The 15,652-nt window shown below is 45.6% G+C and overlaps 1 protein-coding gene across 2 annotated transcripts in view; it reads left to right on the top strand.

The window, feature by feature from the left end:
- LOC109888997 (testican-2) overlaps positions 1–15,652 on the top strand; it is a 64,399-nt gene that overhangs the window by 34,816 nt on the left and 13,931 nt on the right. For both annotated transcript variants that reach the window (XM_031823750.1, XM_031823749.1), the window contains one exon: positions 13,492–13,606. In XM_031823750.1, coding sequence (XP_031679610.1) covers positions 13,492–13,606 — 115 coding nt within the window. The remainder of the gene's footprint in view (positions 1–13,491; positions 13,607–15,652) is intronic.

Genomic DNA, 15,652 nt, shown 5'->3' with positions numbered 1-15,652 from the left:
AGAGAGAGAGGAGATGGAGAGAGAGAGAGAGAGGAGAGGGAGAGAGAGAGAGAGAGGAGAGAGAGAGAGAGAGAGGAGAGGAGAGAGAGAGAGAGAGAGGAGAGACAGATAGAGAGGAGAGACGGAGAGAGAGAGAGGAGAGACGGAGAGGGAGAGACGGAGAGACGAGGAGAGGGAGAGACGGAGAGACCGAGAGAGAGGAGAGACCGAGAGAGAGGAGAGGCAGAGAGAGGAGAGGGAGAGACAAAGGGAGAGGAGAGGGAGAGACAGAGCGAGATGGAGAGAGGAGAGGGAGAGGAGAGAGAGAGACAGAGAGAGAGGAGATGGAGAGACCGAGAGAGAGGAGAGGCAGAGACAGGGAGAGACAGAGGGAGAGACAGAGAGAGAGGAGAGGGAGAGGAGAGAGAGGAGAGACGGAGAGGAGAGAGAGAAGAGGGAGAGACCGATAGGGAGGAGAGATAGAGATGAGAGAGGGAGAGACAGACAGAGAGAGAGGAGAGGAGAGGAGAGGAGAGGAGAGGAGAGGAGAGGAGAGGGAGAGACAGGGAGAGGAGAGGCAGAGACAGAGAGAGGAGAGGCAGAGACAGAGAGAGAGGAGAGGGACTGAGAGAGAGGAGAGGGAGAGACGGAGAAACGGAGAGACAGAGACAGACAGAGAGACAGAGAGAGAGGAACTGAGAGAGGGGAGAGACAGAGAGAGAGGAGAGGGAGAGGACAGAGCGACAGAGAGAGAGGAACTGAGAGACAGAGAGAGAGGAGAGGGAGAGACAGAGACAGAGAGAGAGCAACTGAGAGAGGAGAGAGAGACAGAGAGAGGGACTGAGAGAGAGGAGAGGCAGAGAGAGAAATAATACGAGGGAGGTTTGAGGGACAGAGAGATACACAATCAATGCCAGAAGCAGAGTGTGTAGCTGACAAATGGAGAAAGACCAGTTGATGAAAGGGTGATGATCAGGCTGGATCATTACCATGACTCTTTTTTTTGGGGGGGGGCGCTGTCGTGTGTGTGCATGCGTACAACAGACCTGTGGCTGACGAATGGGGGTGGATTGTTTTTGGATTTGATTTTCAAACCTGATATCTGTGGGTTCGCTTTGATAATCCGCTGATGATCTCTGTATTACTGATTTAGTCTTCTTCATCCTACACTGCCATAACATAAGATGATACCTGTCACCGCAGACCTAGATACCATATAAGAGGACTATACATGTGAATACAACATGTCTCTGTGCATCACAATATCTGTTCCAGTAGTGCTTTGAAATAGAATGAGAACAGAGATTCTGTCAGGAGAATTCTTGAGATTAAGAATGAATAATAATGTCAACGAGCACTGCACAGCTGATTCAAATGGATTTATTTTATTTATTTATTTATCTGTTATTTTACCAGGTAAGTTGCCTGAGAACATGTTCTCATTTGCAGCAACGACCTGGGGAATAGTTACAGGGGAGAGGAGGGGGATGAATGAGCCAATTGTAAACTGGGGATTATTAGGTGACCGTGATGGTTTGAGGGCCAGATTGGGAATTTAGCCAGGACACCGGGGTTAACACCCCTACTCTTACGATAAGTGCCATGGGGTCTTTAATGACCTCAGAGAGTCAGGACACCCGTTTAAATTCCCATCCGAGAGACGGCACCCTACACAGGGCAGTGTCCCCAATCACTGCCCTGGGGCATTGGGATATTTTTAGACCAGTGGAAAGAGTGCCTCCTACTGGCCCTCCAACACCACTTCCAGCAGCATCTGGTCTCCCATCCAGGGACTGACCAGGACCAACCCTGCTTAGCTTCAGAAGCAAGCCAGCAGTGGTAATAACTAACTCTTCATCAAGCTTTGATCATTTCAATCAACTGTGTAGTGCTGGGGCGAAAACCTAAACGTGCCCCCGGGGATGGGGCCCAGGACTGACTTAGGGAAACGCTGATCTAGAAACCATGAAGAAAAAACTTCATGCCGCCTTAGTCTTCCTCTACTTACCATATGGTCTCTATACTCGTGATGCCGACCTACAGAGGAGGTGTTAACTGTAGGGTTTTAGCATTGAGCAAAACATATTTTAAACTGTTTTATTTCACTTTTATTTTTAACCAGGAGGGCCAGTTGAGACTAGTTCTCATTTACAACTGTGACCTGGCCAAGATAAAGCAAAGCAGTGACACAAAAACAACAACACAGAGTTACACACGGGATAAACCAACGTTCAGTCAATAACACAATAGAATAATCTGTATACAGTGTGTGCAAAGGAAGTAAGGCAATAAATAGGCCAATATTGGCGAAGTAATTACAATTTAGCAATTAACACTGGAGTGATATATGTGCACATGAGGATGTGCAAGTAGAAATACTGGTGTGCAAAAGAGCAGAAAAACAAATATGGGGATGAGGTAGGTAGTTGGTTGGATGGGCTATTTACATATGGGCTGTGTACAACTGCAATGATCGGTAAGCTGCTCTGACAGCTGACGTTTATAGTTAGTGAGGGAGATAGTAGTCCCCAACTTCAGTTATTTTTACAATTCGTTCCAGTCATTGGCAGCAGAGAACTGGAAGGAAAGGTGGCCAAAGAGGTGTTGGCTTTGGGGGTGATCAGTGAGATATACCTGCTGGAGCGTGTGCTTCGGGTGGGTGTTACTATGGTGACCAGTGAGCTGAGATAATTATTATTGTGTGGTCCCCTCCCCATGCATCTGATAGAAACCTACAGAGGAGGTATTAACTTTAGCCACATGCTCAATGCAACCACAACCTCTGTTTGAACATTCTTATGCGGTAATGCACCTACAGTAAAATGCTTGTTTGCTCTCCACCATTAGACACTGAAGATGCAGAAAACAAAAGAACACGCCCACATTGAGAGAGCGCAGCCCCTTGAAGGTCCTGCCCCTGCACCTGAGCACATTGAGAGAGCGCAGCCCCTTGAAGGTCCTGCCCCTGCACCTGAGCACATTGAGAGAGTGCAGCCCCTTGAAGGTCCTGCCCCTGCACCTGAGCACATTGAGAGAGTGCAGCCCCTTGAAGGTCCTGCCCCTGCACCTGAGCAGTGTGGCTCTGTAATAGGCATTATTTGATGCCCCTGTATTTACCTCAATGAGCAGATGCTCTGAACCAGGGGTGTCAAACTCATTCTGTGGAGGGCCTAGTGTCTGCAGGGTTTTCTTTATTCTATGGTGTAAAGGTGTTTGCAACAATTGGATGTGCGGGTGGGTAAGAAGGATAAAAAATCAATAAAATATCATACAAACTATCAAAAAATTAATTAACTGAACAAAATCAACCTGCTTTTCTGTGAGAAAAAAACCCCAAAACAATTATAATCAGGTCAGAAGGACATTTCCTAGCAACAGTAGTCCTTGCACTGCTTCTGCCATGAAGTCTTGTTGCCCTAAAAACTTCTCGGCTGTAGATATGATGTCCAACTTCTTAGACACTTATGCTGTATAATCAATCACTGTGACTATAAATACTACATAATTCCCCTTCACAATGATTGTATGCAGAACACTTGATTGACTTTAAACATTAGTAACTGGTTGTAATGCATCCATCGCCATGTCTTGTTCAACACTGTGGCCTCTTGCCCCTTCAACTCTCTTCATCTCCTCCACATAGGAGATCTGCTGTACAGCCCTGATCCTTGACATCTCGACCTCTTTCGCCCTAACAGGGCAGTTGCAATATTTTCCATTCACAGATTCTTCAATACTATACTTCTCCTGTCTGCAAACATTTCACAATTCCCACACTATAATGGTTTGGGCAGAACTGCATATTAATGCCCATCATTTTGTTGGACTAGCAGGTGTCCACATACTTTTGGTCATGTAGTGTATCAACAGAGAAACCCTTTTTAACCACATTTTACTATCCATTTAATGGTATGTATTAATAAGCCTAAACAACAAGGATATTGATGGAGAATATTGGAAGCCATGTTTCAAAAGGTTAGGTTGACCTAATACTGCCTGCAAGAGATTGTTCCAGAAAGGCTATTATAATTCTGCAAGAGATGCACTAGAAATTGTGTTTAAAGACTGTTTGCAGAAGATTTTCAGTAGTGGAGTGTATTTCTACTGCCAAAGTTGTACACTAATACTTTTTATACACTTTTTACTTGCCATTTGCATTTAATATTGTGGCTATATTTTGAGTTGAGGGTTAATAAAGTTGCTTTTAAATGTTCATTATCATTGTTAGTTTCTTTCTGTATCTCTTACCACACACTTTAGCCTCCATCACATGCTCCTTTATTTAACCTGGCATTTCAATGAAGAGCACATGTATTATTTACAAGGCTGCCTGGGCCTTCACACCTGGGCCTAACACACCTCATACACACAGGTAAGACTCACAGTCAACAGTTTGGACTACCAACATCATATGCTTATTGTTTGGCTAAATACTCAAACATCAGATATTGTTCACCAAACAAGGTAGTTTTGTAGAACTGCACACTACCACAATCTTACATTTGAATGAGTATTGTCTGGCTAACGACTGAATAGTGATGTGCATGTCAAATCAAATTTATTTATATAGCCCTTCGTACATCAGCTGATATCTCAAAGTGCTGTACAGAAACCCAGCCTAAAACCCCAAACAGCAAGCAATGCAGGTGTAGAAGCACGGCTATACAAAGGCTATACAGTGGCAAGTTTAGGTTTGATTTATTCACACTAAAGAAAAGAAGTGAAAGACAAAACAGTGCAGATATAAACTGGTAAAACAGTGTGCAGGTGAGGTTGGAAGCCTAAAAGGGCTGATATGAAAACTACACCACAAATCTATGTACAAAAAAAATAGTTAATTCAGTCAAATAAAGCATATTAATTATAATTGTACATGATAAACTCAAAGTGTGTGTGCGTGTATGAGTATTTGTAGATGGAAGCGCATAATTGACTTGCATTGATGTGGTAAATAAGATATTTTGTTTCTTTAAAAAAGGTGCAGATGGAGCCAGGTAATTAGAGGATGTGGCTAGTCTTGCAAATGTCTTTTGTATGATGAGTAGTTTATGTACAGTACATTTGTTACGTTACAGCCTTATTCTAAAATGGATGAAATATTTTTTTTACTCAACAATCTACACACCCCATAATTACAAAGTAAAAACAGGAATTTTGAAAATTTTGCAAATGTATTCAAAATAAAAAACAGAAATACCTTATTTACATAAATATTCAGACCCTTTGCTTTGAGACTCGAAATTGAGCTCAGGTGCATCCTGTTTCCATTGATCATCCTTGATGTTTCTACAACTTGATTGGAGTCCACCTGTGGTAAATTCAATTGATTGGACATGATTTGGAAAGGCACACCCCTGTCTATATAAGGTCCCACAGTTGACATTCCACGTCAGAGCAAATGCCAAGCCATGAGGTCGAAGGAATTGTCCGTAGAGCTCCGAGACAGGATTGTGTCCAGGTACAGATCTGGGGAAGGGTACCAAAACATTTCTGCAGCATTGAAGGTCCCCAAGAACACAGTGGCCTCCATTATTCTTAAATTGAAAAAGTTTGGAACCACTAAGACTCTTCCTAGAGCTGGCTGCCCAGTCAAACTGAGCAATCGGGGGAGAAGGGCCTTGATCAGGGAGGTGAAGAAGAAGCCGATGGCCCATCTGACAGAGCTCCAGAGTTCCTCTGTGGAGATGGGAGAACCTTCCAGAAGGTCAACACTCTATGCAGTACTCCACCAAACAGGCCTTTATGGTAGTGTGGCCAGATGGAAGCCACTCCTCAGTAAAACATTTGGGGGGAAAGGTATTTAAAGGTATGAGCTCTGCTTAGTTTTTTTTGCGCAGACTTATGAAGTGTGTACAGCCTATCAGGATAAGGTAAGACCCAGATGCAGACCGTGTCAAAGTAACAATGTTTATTACAGTACAGAGGCAAAGGTACAGGACGGCAGGCTCAGGGTCAGGTCAGGCAGAGGTCAGAAATCCATATGGGGCAAAGGTACAGGACGGCAGTCAGGGGCATGCAGAGTGGTCAGCAGGTGGGTTCAGGGTCAGGACAGGTAAGGGTCAAAAACCAGGAGGGTGAGAAAAAGAGAAGCTGGGAAAAGACAGGAGCTGACAGGACAACGCTGGTAAGCTTGACAAACAAGATGAACTGTCAATAGACAAACAGAAAACATAAGTACACAGGTTAATGGGGAAGATGGGCGACACCTGGGGAGGGTGGAGACAAGCACAAAGACAGGTGAAACAGATCAGGTGTGACAGTACCCCCCCCCCCTCTCTCTCTCTCTACCTGGGCACATACCTGGTTGACCGGGGTGCCAGCGGTGGAAGTCGGCGATGAGGGCTGGGTCCAGGATGTCTCTAGCGGGGACCCAGCACCTCTCCTCCGGGCCATAACCCTCCCAGTCAACCAGGTACTGGAAACCCCTGCCCCATGGTCGAACCCTCAGGAGGCGTCTCATTGTGTACGCCGGATGGCCGTCGACGACGCGGGGAGGAGGGGTGGGCCTGGAAATGGAAGACAAGGAACTGTGAGACACAGGCTTGATACGGGATACATGAAAGGTGGGGTGTATACAAAAGATACGGGGCAACAGAAGATGAACAGCAGAGGGACTAATGACCTTGGCGATGGGGAAAGGGCTGATAAACCGGGGGGGAAGGTTTGCGAGACTCCATACCTTCTGCCCGAGATGATACCAGGGAGCCGGGGTCTGATAGCGATCTGCTTGTCGTCGATACCTGGAGGTGGTCTTGAGGAGGGCCGACCGGGCTCTCCTCCAGGTACAATGACAGCGCCGGACAAACATCTGGGCAGAAGGGATGCCGACCTCCTCTTCCTGCTTAGGGAAGAGCGGGGGCTGATACCACAGAGGACCCTCGAAGGAAGATAGAGCAGGGAAGAGTGGCAGAGCAGGGAAGAGTGTTGCGTACATATTCAACCCACACAAGCTGCTGGCTCCAAGTGGTTCGGTTGGCTGCGACCAGGCAGCACAGGGTGGTCTCGAGGTCCTGGTTGGCTCGCTCCGACTGGTCAATGGAATGGGGGTGGAACCCGGAGGACAGGCTGGCCGACGACCAAGTGAGGGTGCAGAACACCTTCCATTGGGATGAGAACTGAGGACCCGGTCAGAGACCATTTCCACAGGCAGTCCATGGATCCGGAAGACATGCTGCACCATGACCTGGGCCATCTCTTTGGCAGAGAGTAGTTTGGAGAGAGGAAGGAAGTGGGCGGCTTTGGAGAACCGATCCACCATGGTCAGGATGGCGGTGTTGCCTTCAGACGGGGGAAGACCCGTGACAAAGTCCAGGGAGATGTGAGACCAGGGACGGTGGGGGACAGGCAGAGGTTGGAGTAGACCAGCCGGAGCTTGCAGAGGAGTCTTGTTCTGTGCATAAACTGTGCAAGCAGCGATGAATGAGGACACGTCCGAGACCATGGTAGATGAACGGATGTTCCGCTCACTCCAGCCAGTGCCTCCATTCCTCCAACGCCATCTTCACCACGAGAAGCTCCCGATTCCCCACATCGTAGTTACTTTCCGTGGCATTGAGGCGATGGGAAAATAAGATGTAGGGATGTAGCTTGAAGTCAAAGGCAGAACACTGGGATAGGACAGCCCCCACCCCGATGTCTGAAGCATCGGGCTCCACCACGAACTGACAAGATGGGTCCGGATGAACCAGGATGGGAGATGTGGTGAAGCGATGTTTGAGGTCCCAGAATCCTCGGTCCGCAGCTGGGGACCATGTGAATGGAACATTGGGCGAGGTGAGTGCTGACGGGGGAAGCCAGGGTGCAGCTTCCCAGGATTAAGTGGAAATAGAAATTGGTGAACACCAGGAAACGTTGCAGCTCCACCCTGGACGTAGGCTGAGGCCAATCCATCATTGCTCCTACCTTCCTGTGATCCATCTGGACACTCCCAGCAGAGATGATGTAACCCAGAAAAACTATGGTGAAGCGATGGAACTCATACTTCTCCGCCTTCACAAACAGCTGATTCTCCAGAAGGCGTTGAAGGACCTGCCGGACGTGGAGCACGTGTTCTTGAGGGGAGTGGGAGAAGACGAGGATGTCATCAATGTAGACGAAGACGAACCGGTTTAATATGTTGCAGAAAACATAATTCACCAGAGCCTGGAACACCGCAGGGGCGTTGATGAGGCCAAAGGGCATGACCAGATACTCGTAGTGGCCACTGGCCGTGTTGAAGGCGGTCTTCCACTCGTCTCCCTCTCGTATCCGCACCAGGTGGTAGGCGTTCCATAGATCCAGCTTGGAAAACAGTGGCCCCCTGGAGTGGCTCGAAGGCCGAGAAGATGATTAGTAGCAGGTAACGGTTCTTAACCGTAATGTCATTGAGTCCCCGGTAGTCAATGCACAGGAGCAGGGTCTTGTCCTTTTTCTCCACAAAGACGAATCCTACGCCGGCATGAGAGGAAGAGTGAGGGATAAATCCTAGCTAGGGAGTCCCCAATGTAGGTATCCATAGCCTTGGTCTCCGGTCCCGACAGAGTACAGACGTCCCCGGGGCGGCGTTGTGCTAGGGAGAAGGTCAATCCCGCAGTCATAGGGTCGGTGCGGCGAAAGCGAAGTGGTCCGGGCCTTGCTGAACACCTCCCGGAGGTCCTGGTACTTCGCGGGAATGGGGAAGAGGTCGGGGCACCTTCCGAGCCCCCAGGAAGACGTCCCGGGGCAGGTTGGGCTGACTTCAGGCAATGGGCGTGGCAGAACGGACTCCAGCCAATGATGGCACCAGTAGACCAGTTAATGAGGGGATTGGGTCGTTGGAGCCAGGAGAATCCCAATACCACGGGAATCAGAGGGGACTTGATGAGCGGGAACTGGATAGCCTCGTTGTGGTTCCCTGATACTCGTAGGTGGACGGGAGTGGTGTTGTGGGTGACTTGTACATATTGAAGATATTGGATAACTGTCCACATTTACTTTTCGTCAGCCAACAAGATGAGAAGTGTAGCATGCGCACATGGTAGTAGGCTATAAGTGGGAATGTTCCACACCGTTATCAAAAGTGACCACAAATACAATTATGCATGTAATGCTTTTATTATAAAGCTGCATTTTTATGGTGAAAATGATCTTCCCCAAACTTGAAACTCATGTACTGTTTATGTCTGCCAGTTAGGCTCTACACCTCTTGTAAATCGGATTGTGTTATTTGGCTACTTTAGTTACAAACTTTACCAAAACATATAGGTCTATGGGCTAGGCCACATGAGGTGTGAGACTAACCTTATTAAAACATATAGGCCTATGGGCTAGGCCACATGAGGTGTGAGACTAACCTTACTAAAACATATAGGCCTATGGGCTAGGCTACATGAGGTGTGAGACTAACCTTATTAAAACATATAGGCCTATGGGCTAGGCCACATGAGGTGTGAGACTAACCTTACTAAAACATATAGGCCTATGGGCTAGGCCACATGAGGTGTGATACTAACCTTACTAAAACATATAGGCCTATGGGCTAGGCCACATGAGGTGTGAGACTAACCTTACTAAAACATATAGGCCTATGGGCTAGGCCACATGAGGTGTGATACTAACCTTACTAAAACATATAGGCCTATGGGCTAGGCCACATGAGGTGTGATACTAACCTTACTAAAACATATAGGCCTATGGGCTAGGCCACATGAGGTGTGATACTAACCTTACTAAAACATATAGGCCTATGGGCTAGGCTACATGAGGTGTGATACTAACCTTACCAAAACATATAGGCCTATGGGCTAGGGTACATGAGGTGTGATACTAACCTTACCAAAACATATAGGCCTATGGGCTAGGCTACATGAGGTGTGATACTAACCTTACCAAAACATATAGGCCTATGGGCTAGGGTACATGAGGTGTGATACTAACCTTACCAAAACATATAGGCCTATGGGCTAGGCTACATGAGGTGTGATACTAACCTTACCAAAACATATAGGCCTATGGGCTAGGCTACATGAGGTGTGATACTAACCTTACCAAAACATATAGGCCTATGGGCTAGGCTACATGAGGTGTGATACTAACCTTACCAAAACATATAGGCCTATGGGCTAGGCTACATGAGGTGTGATACTAACCTTACCAAAACATATAGGCCTATGGGCTAGGCTACATGAGGTGTGATACTAACCTTACCAAAACATATAGGCCTATGGGCTAGGCTACATGAGGTGTGATACTAACCTTACCAAAACATATAGGCCTATGGGCTAGGCTACATGAGGTGTGATACTAACCTTACCAAAACATATAGGCCTATGGGCTAGGCCACATGAGGTGTGATACTAACCTTACCAAAACATATAGGCCTATGGGCTAGGCCACATGAGGTGTGATACTAACCTTACCAAAACATATAGGCCTATGGGCTAGGGTACATGAGGTGTGATACTAACCTTACCAAAACATATAGGCCTATGGGCTAGGCCACATGAGGTGTGATACTAACCTTACTAAAACATATAGGCCTATGGGCTAGGCCACATGAGGTGTGATACTAACCTTACCAAAACATATAGGCCTATGGGCTAGGCCACATGAGGTGTGATACTAACCTTACCAAAACATATAGGCCTATGGGCTAGGCCACATGAGGTGTGATACTAACCTTACCAAAACATATAGGCCTATGGGCTAGGCCACATGAGGTGTGATACTAACCTTACCAAAACATATAGGCCTATGGGCTAGGCCACATGAGGTGTGATACTAACCTTACTAAAACATATAGGCCTATGGGCTAGGCCACATGAGGTGTGATACTAACCTTACTAAAACATATAGGCCTATGGGCTAGGCCACATGAGGTGTGATACTAACCTTACTAAAACATATAGGCCTATGGGCTAGGCCACATGAGGTGTGAGACTAACCTTACTAAAACATATAGGCCTATGGGCTAGGCCACATGAGGTGTGAGACTAACCTTACTAAAACATATAGGCCTATGGGCTAGGCCACATGAGGTGTGAGACTATGATTAGAAAAAGTTGCACAAAAAAAAGGCATTGTTTCTTATCACAAGTGATAATATAGAATTCACAAGTGACAGGCTAATATTGTCACCCATCAGACTATTCTTGATTTAATCTTGTATTTATTTACATATACAGTCGTGGCCAAAAGTTGAGAATGACACATTAATTTTCACAAAGTCTGCTGCCTCAGTTTGTATGATGGCAATTTCCATATTCTCCAGAATGTTATGAAGAGTGATCAGATGAATTGCAATTAATTGCAAAGTCCCTCTTTGCCATACAAATGAACTGAATCCCCAAAAAACTGTTCCACTGCATTTCAGCCCTGCCACAAAAGGACCAGCTGACATCATGTCAGTGATTCTCTCGTTAACACAGGTGTGAGTGTTGATGAGGACAAGGCTTCAAAAGGAGGGTGGTGCTTGGAATCATTGTTCTTCCTCTGTCAACCATGGTTACCTGCAAGGAAACACCTGCTGTCATCATTGCTTTGCACAAAAAGGGCCAGGATATTGCTGCCAGTAAGATTGCACCTAAATCAACCTTTTATCGGACCATCAAGAACTTCAAGGAGAGCAGTTCAATTGTTGTGAAGAAGGCTTCAGGGTGCCTAAAAAAGACCAGCAAGCGCCAGGTCCGTCTCCTAAAGTTGATTCAGCTGCGGGATCGGGGCACCACCAGTGCAGAGCTTGTTCAGGAATGGCAGCAAGCAGGTGTGAGTGCATCTGCACGCACAGCTCGGCGAAGACTTTTGGGGATGGCCTGGTGTCAAGAAGGGCAGGAAAGAAGCCACTTATCTCCAGGAAAAACATCAGGGACAGACTGATATTCTGCAAAAGGTACAGGGATTGGACTGCTGAGGACTGGGGTAAAGTCATTTTCTCTGATGAATCCCCTTTCCAAATGTTCAGTGCATCCGGAAATAAGCTTGTCCGGAGAAGACAAGGTGAGCGCTAGCATCAGTCCTGTGTCATGCCAACAGTAGAGCATCCTGAGACCATTCATGTGTGGGGTTGCTTCTCAGCCAAGGGAGTGGGCTCACTCACAATTATGCCTAAGAACACAGCCATGAATCCTCCGAGAGCAACTTCTCCCAACCATCCAGGAACAGTTTGGTGATAAACAATGCCTTTTCCAGCATGATGGAGCACCTTGCCATAAGGAAAAAGTGTTAACTAAGTGGCTCGGGGAACAAAACATCAATATTTTGGGTCCATGGCCAGGAAACTCCCCCGACTTTAATCCCATTGAGATCTTGTGGTCAATCCTCTAGAGGTGGGGACAAACAAAAACCCACAAATTCTGACAAACTCCAAGCATCGATTATGCAAGAATGGGCTGCCATTAGTCAGGATGTGGCCCAGAAGTTAATTGACAGCATGCCAGGGCGGGTGGCAGAGGTCTTGAAAAAGAAGGGTCAACACTGCAAATATTGACTCTTTGCATGAACTTCATGTAATTGTCAATAAAAGCCTTTGGCACTTATGAAATGCTTGTAATTATACTTCAGTATTCCATAGTAACATCTGACAAAAATATCTAAAGACACAGAAGCAGCAAACTTTGTGGAAATTCATATTTGTGTCATTATCAAAACTTTTGGCCACGACTGTACTAAATAATATATGTGTGAAATTTGTTTTGATTTAGAATGGACCATTATTATTATCATCTCGAAAAATATACGTCGTCAATGCACTTAAATAGGGCATGGAGGACGCTTTTCCCGTGGTTCATTTTCATGCCAGCCAAGTAGGCTATACTCCTGTTGTATAAATAAGCAATGTGCATAATATTAGGGAGGTAGAGAAATAAATACAGTAGGCCTAGCCTGTAGAAAGCTGATGGGATCCTCCTATTTTTAGTGAAGACCATCACTGAGTTCTCGGCAATTGCATAGCCTATAGAAATATTGCGCAAAATGAACTCATGGGTTCTTATGAAGTGTTTGATTCGATTTTCGATTACATTTGCATTGATGTCAGAGTGATTCGAGGGACAATAGAGTGCTGAGTACCAGGCAGTTAGCAAGTTTGGTAGGCTACTAATGACCATCAGCAGCTTGGGGAAGACTAATTACCCTGACTAAACGGTCACGTGGAATTTGACTGCCTTCATGATAAACCTGATGATGAAGTTGGTGTCGTACAAAGCCACGCAGTCTAGAACCAAAATGAGTTCTTCGGCTGTCCCCATAAGAGAACCCTTGTATAATGTATAACCATTTCCACAGAGAGTTCTACCTGGAACCAAAAAGGTTTCTTCTATGGGGACAGCCACAGAACCGTTTTGGAACCCTTTTTTCTAAGAGTGTGCCCGTCAGGAAGTCCAGGATCCAGTTGCAGAGGGTGGTGTCCAGACCCAGGGCTCTGAGCTTGGAGGAAACAATAGTGTTGAATGCTGAACTGTAGTCAATGAACAGCATTCTCACAAGTGTTCCTCTTGTCCAGATGTGTTATGGCCATGTGAATAGCGATGGAAATTACATCTCCTTGTCTTTACACAGATGTTGACACCACCAAAGACCCCTGTCAGAAGGTGAAGTGTAGCCGAAACAAGGTGTGTATCGCCCAGGGATACCAGAGGGCTGTGTGTGTCAACCGCAAGAAGCTCGAGCACAGGTGAGTGTGTGTAGATTGGTCTCACACCCCATTCAATGGTAATTCTAAGGTTGCGAAGGTTAGTGAATTAAATTATTTTTCTACGGTTAGCTCCCTAACAGTAAAGTGTGTTCTTAATTCATCTCTCCCTCATTACAGCTTGATGTTTAATGATACTGCTGTGTTGCAGACCACAAGAGGCTGCTGAGGGGAGGACGGCTCATAATAATGGCTGGAACGGAGTGACGCTCCAGCCATTACCACGAGCCCGTCCTCCCCAATTAAGGAGCCACCAACCTCCTGTGCTGCAGACAGATGATTAAACACCTGTAGGTGTACTGGTACTGTCCGTCGCTAGCTCTATAAATACCCTGTGGTTGTTGTGATAGGATCCTGTGGATGGATCCTCAGGACATGTCTGTGGATGTGTTAACAGGTAGAAAACCTCCATCAAACTACATTATCACAACACAAGCTTTCACAAAAATAGAATATAAATATATAGATTTATACTGAGGTGAATATCGAAGCCGAACTGATGTCCCCAACACAATTCACTGTAATGTTGCTAGTGTGAAGAACATTGAACAAAAATATAAATGCAACATGTAAAGTGTTGGTCCCATGTTTCATGAGCTGAAATAAAAGATCCCAGAAATGTTCTCAAATTTTGTGCAGAAATTTGTTTACATTCCTGTTAGTAAGCATTTCTCCTTTACCAAGATAAGCCAGGTGGGACGCTAGCCAACATGTCAGAATTCCAAAAGGCTTTTCGGCAAAAGCAAACGATGCTATTATCTGAGGGTAGCACCTCTGTAAACAAAGAGATAAAGCATATTTCAACCCTGCAGGCGCGACACGAAAAGCAGAAATAAAAATATAAACCAAGCCTTACCTTTGACAAGCTTCTTTTATTGGCACTCCAATATGTCCCATAAACATCACAAATTGTATTTTTGTTCGATTAATTCTGTCGATATATATCCAAAATGTCAATTTATTTGGCGTGTTTGATCCAGAAAAACACCGGTTCCAACTTGCGCACCGTGACTACAAAATATCTCAAAAGTTACCTGTAAACGTGCCAACACATTTCAAACTACTTTTGTAATACAACTTTAGGTATTTGTTAACGTAAATAATCAATAAAATTGAAGACGGGATGATCTGTGTTCAATACAGGAGGAAAACAAAATGTAGCTAGCTTTTCTGGTCATGCGCCTCTATCTAACAGTACACTTCAAGTGACCCTCGTTCAAGATGGCCGTACTTCTTCATTACACAAAGGGAAAACCTCAACCAATTTCTAAAGACTGGTGACATCCAGTGGATTTCCAGCGATGTCCATCCAGCGATAGGAACTGCAAGAAGGTCCCTTAGAAATCTGGATTCCCAATGAAAACCCATTAAAAAAAGAGTGATTTCAACAACAAAAAATCTGAATGGTTTGTCCTCTGGGTTTCTCCTGCTAAATAAGTTCTGTTATACTCACAGACATGATTCAAACAGTTTTAGAAACTTCAGAGTGTTTTCTATCCAAATCTACTAATAATATGCATATATTATCTTCTGGAGATGATTAGCAGGCAGTTGAATTTGGGCATGCATTTCATCCGGATGTGAAAATACTGCCCCCTGTCACCAAGAAGTTAAACAACATGATCATTACACAGGTGCACCTTGTGCTGGGGACAATAAAAGGCCACTCTAAAATCTGCAGTTTTGACACACAACACAATGCCACAGATGTCTCAAGTTTTGAGGGAGTGTGCAATTGCCATGCTGACTGCAGGAATGTCCACCAGAGCTGTTGCCAGAGTATTTAATGTTAATTTCTCTACCATAACCCGCCTCAGTTTATGGTAGAGCAATTAACATTAAATTCTTTAGCAACAGCTCTGGTGGACATTCCTACAGTCAGCATGCCAAATTATCTTTTTAGAGAATTTGGCAGTTTGTCCAACTGGCCTCACAACCTCAGACAATGTGTAACCACGCCAGCCCACGACTATCCGGCTTCTTCACTTACGAGATCGTCTGAGACCAGCGACCCGGACAGCTGGTGAA

The sequence above is a fragment of the Oncorhynchus kisutch genome, linkage group LG4 (assembly GCF_002021735.2).
Source record: "Oncorhynchus kisutch isolate 150728-3 linkage group LG4, Okis_V2, whole genome shotgun sequence".
Taxonomy (NCBI): Eukaryota; Metazoa; Chordata; class Actinopteri; order Salmoniformes; family Salmonidae; genus Oncorhynchus; species Oncorhynchus kisutch.
The sequence above is the reverse complement of the archived record's forward strand: the minus strand, read 5'-3'. Positions and strand labels throughout refer to the sequence as shown.